General features: G+C 49.2%; 1 protein-coding gene across 5 annotated transcripts; it reads left to right on the top strand.

Moving 5' to 3' along the window:
• The first annotated feature begins 2282 nt into the window (after positions 1–2282).
• On the top strand, positions 2283–7896 carry SSTR1 (somatostatin receptor 1). Of its 5 annotated transcripts, none has more exons than XM_053595372.1 (3): positions 2283–3691; positions 3885–4031; positions 4232–7896. In XM_053595372.1, exons 1-3 carry the CDS (start codon positions 3588–3590, stop codon positions 5361–5363), a joined length of 1383 nt encoding a protein of 460 aa, XP_053451347.1. In that variant the 5' UTR covers positions 2283–3587; the 3' UTR covers positions 5364–7896. The 5 variants fall into 5 exon arrangements, with proteins under 5 accessions (XP_053451347.1, XP_053451350.1, XP_053451349.1 ...); XM_053595375.1 differs by having other exon boundaries at positions 2284–3443; XM_053595374.1 differs by having other exon boundaries at positions 2284–3443; positions 3845–4031.
• Positions 7897–8151: the final 255 nt, after the last annotated feature.

Below are 8151 nucleotides of genomic sequence, written 5' to 3'. Positions count from 1 at the left end.
CACATTTTATGAACTAGAACAGAGAAAGACACTACTATCCATGTGGTTCCTTGGGAAAATTAAAAAGGGACGTTTGGGCCCTTTGCTAGGCCCAATGCTTGATGCTGGAGATAGATAAATAAAATATACCCCATGTTCTCAACAAGTTTACAGATTTATAAGCAGGAAAAGACAAGTACACAAAACCATAGCACAGTGTGATAAATACCCTAATCAAAGTGTGCATCTGGTAGATGCCAGCGCAGAGAAGCAGAGCTTGTAGGAGGAAGTTACAATGAAGGAAGAAAATCAGTTTGTTTAAGAATCAACAGCTCCCTGAACTAGAATGTTTCTTTCTCTCCCTCCTGGAAAACATCTCCTTTCTGTTCTCCTATCTAGACAAGCGCATATCACAGAGGCATAGGAAAGATGGTGACCAAAGAAGGGACGGCCAGGGGACAGAAATTTGTATGAAAAAATCTGTTCCTAATCTTTTTGAGGCTTTAGACAAGTGAAATTAAACATAAAAGTTTCTAACAAGATGGGAAGATTGTTGAGTCATGAGTTCTTATGGGCTGTTGTCCTTGTGCATGATAGTGATCAATCCTACGCCTCTATCAGTTTTCTTGTTTCTTTAGAAAATATTTACATGAAATCGAAGTGTGAGAGGAAAGCAGATTCTTAATGGGACTTCTGATTTGATGTAACTTAAAAAACAACTGCAACTTCATTCTACCTTTCTGGTGGCCCAGAAATGCCATCTTTTTCCAGTTTGTTTTTATTTGCTCACAGTTTAGTTCACAGGTGTGATGATACAAGTAAAAAATTCATGAAATCTGTACGGAGATTTCATAATACTGCATGGCTTATATCAACCTTAATCTCTTTGTTTTATTGAAATAAAACTCCCATAATGTAAAATTAGTTTATTTTAATTTCTTATGAAGTGAACAATTCAAGGATTTTTAGTATATTAACATTGTTGTACAACCATCATCCCTGTCTAATTCAGACAGAGTACTTTCATCACTCAAAAAAGAAACCTCGTACCAACTAAGCAGGCTTTCCCTGTGTTCCCTTCTTCCCCTAGCCCCTGGCGATCACAAATTTGCCTTCTTTATCTCCCTGGACAAATCATACAAATGGAATCATGCAGCACATAACCTTTTGTATCCGGATTCTTTCTTTCAATTTGCCTGATGTTTTCAAGGTTCATCTATGTTGTGTTAGTGTTTTATTCCTTTTTATGGATAACTAATATTCCATTCTATGCATATGCCATATTTTATTTATTTAGCAAAACTGATGGGTATGTTGGTTTTTTCTCATCTTTAGCTACTATGAGTCGTGCTTCTATCAATGTTCATGCAGAAGTTTTGGGGTTGAACTCTTCAAGTGTGACAGTTAAATAGAAGTAAAATTGCTGGCTCATATGGTAATTAATTCTATTTTAAACTTTTTCAGGAATCTCCAAACTTTTTGCTAAAGTTACTGCATCATTTAGTCCCAACAGCAATGTATGAATGTTCCAAAATCTCCACATCCTCACCAACACTTATTAACTGTATTTTTAAAATTATTGTAGCCATTCTAACAGATGTAAACACAGGATCTCAATCTCAATCTCTTTTTAAAAGTAAATAATCTATCATAGAAACCACATCTTAAGTTTTCTTCTATTGTAAATCTGAGGCCAGATTGAGAGGTGTTTTTCCTAAAATGAGCTGCAAAGTGAACTTAAATTCTGAACAGAGCTGTCTTCTAATGACTCCCATTATCCATTCCCCCTGGAGCAACCATGATCAAAGCCAAGGCTCTAAAGAATCACTGTTGAAATACCAGCCCCGGGTATCTTCAGTGATTTCAGAGGCATCTAAACCATTTTACTACTAGTAAAATGCTCTTGTGGGACAAAATCCACTCTCTTTCTCTGTTTTTTAACCTGATAAACATTATTATTTTTCTCATCACATGTGCTGTCTTTTTTAAAAGAAAAAGAAACAAAACTAAACACCCATTTTATATTCCACTTTTAGAAGGCAATTTGTTTAGATAAAGCAATGGGTTAAACAGCTTAGGCCTTATGGAATTTCAAATCCCATCCTAGCCCATTTCTCACTAATAATTCAGTATCTGCTGCACACATTCCTATGACATTCTGTGGCCATTAATTTTAATGTCTGATTGCTATCATCACCAAACTACAGAAGTTGTTCTTTCCCTTTCAAGAACATTTAGTTTTGAGAAATAAAACACATACAGCATATTTAAATAATTACCTGACTACGCAAGAGAGCTTTAGGAATGATACTTTTGTTTTTAATTTCTGCATCCATGCCTTTCTTCTGGTCTGGTACAAACAGCCTCCATGAAGAGTTTGGTTTCTAAGTTCGCCTCCCCTTAGTATAAACGGTTTGGAGGGGAGGAAAAAGAGACGGACAGCACAGGGGGTAAATGCTCGCGAGAGGCAGAGCGCTAGGCTGGTGCAGGTCCCTCTGCCTGGGAACATTTTCAGACAGAGACTTACAGGAATCTTGCTTAGCAGAGTCTCATTTCAGAAACGAAATAGGAAAGTTGGATGGAGTTTGATTTTTCCTTCCACAGGAACAATTGGAAAACTAACGAGGGGAGGGCTTCTGCTAGGGTTGGTGGAAAGTCTCAGAGGTCTTCTAAAATGCTGGCAAGTGGAAGGACGTCCATTCTTTCTTAAAGGGAAACGGTTTAATTCTTAAATAAAGTCAATGAACTTCAGGCGTGCCTACATCGATGTCTGGGTCTTAATGGTTTAGGCGACTGCACTAAAGCCTGGTTACAGGTCAGGAAATCTCTGAAAAAGCTGGCATCCTAGCACTTCAAGAAAAACAAAACAAAACAAAAAAAACCAGGAATGTCGTCCCGCCGTTTGGGGGGTTGGTGGCAGGTCTGGTCATCTGCATGGCCGGCCCCGCGCGCGTCTGGAGCAGCCGGCGTCCTCCTCCTCCCGTCCAGACCTTTACAAGCTCCTCCTCGCGGTGCCCGCCAACTCCCCAGGGTACAAAGTACAGCGAGGACGCAGGCGGAGCCGTTCTGAGCGGCGTAGCCGTATCGCCAGCGCCTGGACCCCTAGATGGATTTCCAATTCCGCGCCTGGCACGTTCGGGAGCGAGTCTCAGGCTGTTCCCGAGCTCCCAGCCGCCGTGCGTCCTTGTTTGTGGAGTCGATTCCCAGAACACCCTCGCCCGCCAAGAGCTGCCTGCAGTATTATATGGCAGAATCCTCTAACCCCGAGTAGTTGTTCTTTCTCCCCATAAAGCTCTTGGTGTAAGGTCCGTTTCCAGGACTCTTAAGAGAAATTGTGTTGAGCATCTGGTCCGGGACCCAAAAGAAGCGACTTGGACCGCGCCAAGAACGTCTACCTGCTGGCAGACCACGCCTGCACTTGGCGAGGGCGCCCTCCGCGTCCGGCTGGAGGGAGCGCGCCCCGGGTAAGGAGGGACCGGAGCTTCTGCAGCGGGTCTGGGGGCAGGGCAAGTGGGGGCAGGAGGTGGGGGATTGCGGTTCGGGACAGCGGAACGGGAGGGGAGCTGAGCTCTCCCCCAGGAGAGGGCAGCAACTTGAGGGAAACTAAGATGAAACTCCAGACACCCGTTCGGGGTCCGCTTCAGTCTTTGTTGCCGGATGGAATGGGACGAAATCTGCCACCTATCTTCCCACTCGCCCGCCCTCCAGCAAGGTAAACTCCTGGGGCTGAGAGGGAACCCTGGAAACTGCCGCTCCAGTTGAGCCGAGTGCAGGACTGGGAAGGAAAATAAATTGGGGGAGGAGGGACAAACCACCCATGTGCCCTCCTCCCTTTCTTTCTCCCCCCCCCCCGCTTTTTTCGTAGCTGCTGACGCGCTAGTGGTGCCTTATTAATCTTTCACCAGCCCAGAGCCGCGCCAGTTAATGGCTGTGCCGCGTGGGGCTCCAGCGTTTTGGCCTCCCGGTCTCCGCGCTCGCCAGTGCCCTGGCGCCCCGGAGCTCCAAGCGGCAGCTCTCAGGAAGCCGCTGGGCGATGCGCCCCGCCGGCGCCGGTAGGAGCCGAGCTCCCCGCAGCCGCTGCGCTCTACCCCGAGGCGCCGGGTGTCTGTGAGCTGCAGGCGAGCGGTCCGGTGCGGAGGGAGGGCGCGGGCAGCGGGGGCGCGAGGACAGAGCCCTAGCCCCGGCAATCCCACCGGCCCCCCTCAGCCGGGATGTTCCCCAATGGCACCGCCTCCTCTCCCTCCTCTCCTAGCCCCAGCCCGGGCAGCTGCGGCGAAGGCGGCGGCAGCAGGGGCCCCGGGGCCGGCGCTGCGGACGGCATGGAGGAGCCGGGACGAAACGCGTCCCAGAACGGGACCTTGAGCGAGGGCCAGGGCAGCGCCATCCTCATCTCTTTCATCTACTCCGTGGTGTGCCTGGTGGGGCTGTGTGGGAACTCTATGGTCATCTACGTGATCCTGCGCTACGCCAAGATGAAGACGGCCACCAACATCTACATCCTGAACCTGGCCATTGCTGACGAGCTGCTCATGCTCAGCGTACCCTTCCTGGTCACCTCCACGCTGCTGCGCCACTGGCCCTTCGGCGCGCTGCTCTGCCGCCTCGTGCTCAGCGTGGACGCGGTCAACATGTTCACCAGCATCTACTGTCTGACCGTGCTCAGCGTGGACCGCTACGTGGCTGTGGTGCACCCCATCAAGGCGGCCCGCTACCGCCGGCCCACCGTGGCCAAGGTGGTGAACCTGGGCGTGTGGGTGCTGTCGCTGCTGGTCATCCTGCCCATTGTGGTCTTCTCGCGCACGGCGGCCAACAGCGACGGCACGGTGGCCTGCAACATGCTCATGCCCGAGCCCGCCCAGCGCTGGCTGGTGGGCTTCGTGCTGTACACGTTTCTCATGGGCTTCCTGCTGCCCGTCGGGGCCATCTGCCTGTGCTACGTGCTCATCATTGCCAAGATGCGCATGGTGGCCCTCAAGGCCGGCTGGCAGCAGCGCAAGCGCTCGGAGCGCAAGATCACGCTGATGGTGATGATGGTGGTTATGGTGTTTGTCATCTGCTGGATGCCGTTCTACGTGGTGCAGCTGGTCAACGTGTTCGCTGAGCAGGACGACGCCACGGTGAGCCAGCTGTCGGTCATCCTGGGCTACGCCAACAGCTGCGCCAACCCCATCCTCTACGGCTTTCTCTCGGACAACTTCAAGCGTTCTTTCCAGCGCATCCTCTGCCTGAGCTGGATGGACAACGCCGCGGAGGAGCCAGTCGATTACTATGCCACGGCCCTCAAGAGCCGCGCCTACAGCGTGGAGGACTTCCAGCCCGAGAACCTGGAGTCCGGCGGCGTCTTTCGCAACGGCACCTGCACGTCCCGAATCACGACGCTCTGAGCCTGGGCCCCGCAGGGTCCGTGCGCCCAAAGAGAAGCCGAATGAGGAGAAGGGAAGACCGGGTGCGAAAGGGGACGGTATTCAGGGCTCCAGGGTGCGGTGGGGATAGCGTGGGGCTAGGACACCGCGAGTCTCTGGTGCAGGGACCCGCGAGGGGCGGGACAACGGTAGGATCGAGAGATTTGTTTATAAACCGAGAAGCATTCTTGCTACCTTCTCCGTCTCCCACTTTCTCGGCTCCTTTCTCAACGGCTCTCGCTCCTCTATGCTCCCCACCCTGCAACTTCGATCCTTCCTTCGCTACTACCCCGCCCACGCAGGACACGAACTCATTAGCATTGTCAACTCAACCCAGCTGCAGTCCCTCCAGCCTTATTTCTGTTTGGTTAAGCTGAGCCACCGTTACCGCCACGGGTTTCCCTCGGGGTTAGCCCCTAGCTCGCCCTCAGCCCCGCCCAGCCGCTCCCGGGGCCGCTGGTCCAGGTGCTGCCTGGTGCCCCTAGTGGTGTCCCGGGGACCAGCGCTCTCCCTTTGCGCAGCCCTACTGGAAGGGTAGTGAGACTTCAGAGAGTCAGCAGCTGGTTTGTTTTCCCACCCTTGGCTGAACGTGCGTCCTTCGCCGGGGTCCTTCGTCAATCTCACTCCACCTAGAGCAAAGCCAGCGGCTTAGTGAAATAGGTCCCGCGCTTGGAACCCCAGGCTTTCTGCAGTCCCCAGCCAAACTCCCCTCTAGAGCAAAAGGGAGCTGAGAACAAGCCAAATGGGTTTTTGTGAGAGTCTAGGGTTGGTGGGGAGGTGGGTATACCAGAACTCTCCCTCCAGCTGGGCTCAAGAGAGGCGCTCTCGGTTTCAAAGAGCAAGTCCTTTTTTTTTTTTTGTGGTTTTTGGCCAGGGCTGGGTTTGAACCCGCTACCTCCGGCATATGGGACCAGTACCCTACTCCTTGAGCCACAGGCGCCGCCCCAAGTCCTGCGCGCTCCTGGCCAGCGTTAGGCAGGGCAGGGCAGGACTCACCTTCTCCTGGGGCCCCTCAGGTCACAGGGCTGCAACTCCACCTGGCTCTCGCCCTCACACAAGAGTCTGGAGGAGCCCGTGTAAGAGTAAGAAGAGGCTTGGCTTCCTGCTCCGGTTTACCTTGAAGACCCAGTGACTAGGGTGACTCTTTTCAGAGCGTTGACCAATACTGGCCGTGTCCGCACTACCTGCAGGCTCCAGAATGAGGCCTGCCTGGCCTCCGAGGGTTGCTGCCTTTCCTGCGGTGCCTCATAAGTTATTTATTGCTTAATATATTTATTTATTTGTGGTGTTGGAAAATGCGTCTTTGGCTTCCTGCCCTCTACTGGCCTGGTCCGGGTCTTGTCTCTGGGACCCTGTGGGTGGGATGGAGTGGAAGTGGGAGAAAATTCCCAGCCCTGAGGCCCACCTCTGGAAACCTCTCCTTACCAGGCCCTCTGGATTTATCCTTTCCTAGCCTTTCTAATTTTGATTGGGTGCAGTGAAGTTTGGAGATTTTTTTCATCTTTTTCTTGTTGTGGAGTCTTGTCTGTCGGATAAACTCTTGTGAGTTGGTAGTCTCCTGTCCACGCACAGTGGAAAAGTCCTGAACTCCTGGGTTTCCAGGACGCATATGTAGGCCAAACACCACTGTCTATGATTTGAGTGTGTGTATATTTTATATATATATATATGGACACACATATATATTAGTTTATCTTATTCCATTGTCATGAGTCCATGAAACAATTCCAAGCGCAGCCCCGACCATGCCGGTGTGAGTCTGGCTGGAACCAACACCTTCAGCTTCTGGGGTTCAAGCATCCCTTAACCTGAATCTGAGAAATCTCATAATCTAATTCTAAATCCTCCCTGCTGAGGATGCCCCTGCTTTCTCTGGGTTCTGGCAGAGGTGATTCTCACACCCAGTTCACTTGGCATCATCACTCCTCTGAGGTCACTGAAAGTGGAATAATTTGTGTCTATGTCTAATCTTACCAACTACATTGGAAGCCTGAGCAGACAAGGACCAGTGATTTTACTTCTTCGTACTTCCTGTATTGCTTTAGTATGCTGGCTTGTACATAGTAGGCACTGATTACACATGTGTTGGTTGATTGTTTAAGTAAGTCAGAAGGTATTTCAACAATCCGGAGATACGAAACCTAGGGTTCTCAGGTTCTCTCATTGACGTCATACACAATGGTTAAAACCACTATTGAAAGAGATGTTTTGTATATATTTGCTTCAAGAACTTTATGCTTTCCTGAAAGCAGTAACTGAGAGTTAAGACGTTCTTAATGTTTTGTTTAAACTAATGAACAAATATGCTTTTGGTTACAAATCAGAAAGTTTAGGTCTGTTCTTTAATAATTATATATATTATTACTCTTTGGAAAATAGATTTTTAATGGTTAAGAATGGTGAGATTTACCAGTCAAAATCTTGATTATTACTCTCTCAAGAGGATACAAGTCTAGTGCTCTTAATCTGTTGCCATTGTATTATTAACTAAATAAAACAGATTGTGCTGTTGCAAGTTGTCCAATTTTGCCATTTGAATTTTACTATTTCAATGGATTACTTAAAAACACACACTTATGGGCTTGGTTGCCTTACGCTTCACTTAGATTTCAAAAAGACATTTTTCAAGTTATCTTTCAAAATTTTACCAAGATTGTGGTTATATGTTCAATTATTTTCTTAAAAAGAAAAGGCTTTTAGTTCAAAAGTTGAGTCAATTTGAACAGGAAGCAAAGCATTCTGTTGTCCCCAAACTACCTGGATAATATCT

The sequence above is a fragment of the Nycticebus coucang genome, chromosome 6 (assembly GCF_027406575.1).
Source record: "Nycticebus coucang isolate mNycCou1 chromosome 6, mNycCou1.pri, whole genome shotgun sequence".
Classification (NCBI taxonomy): domain Eukaryota; kingdom Metazoa; phylum Chordata; class Mammalia; order Primates; family Lorisidae; genus Nycticebus; species Nycticebus coucang.
This window is presented reverse-complemented; position numbering and strand designations above follow the sequence as displayed.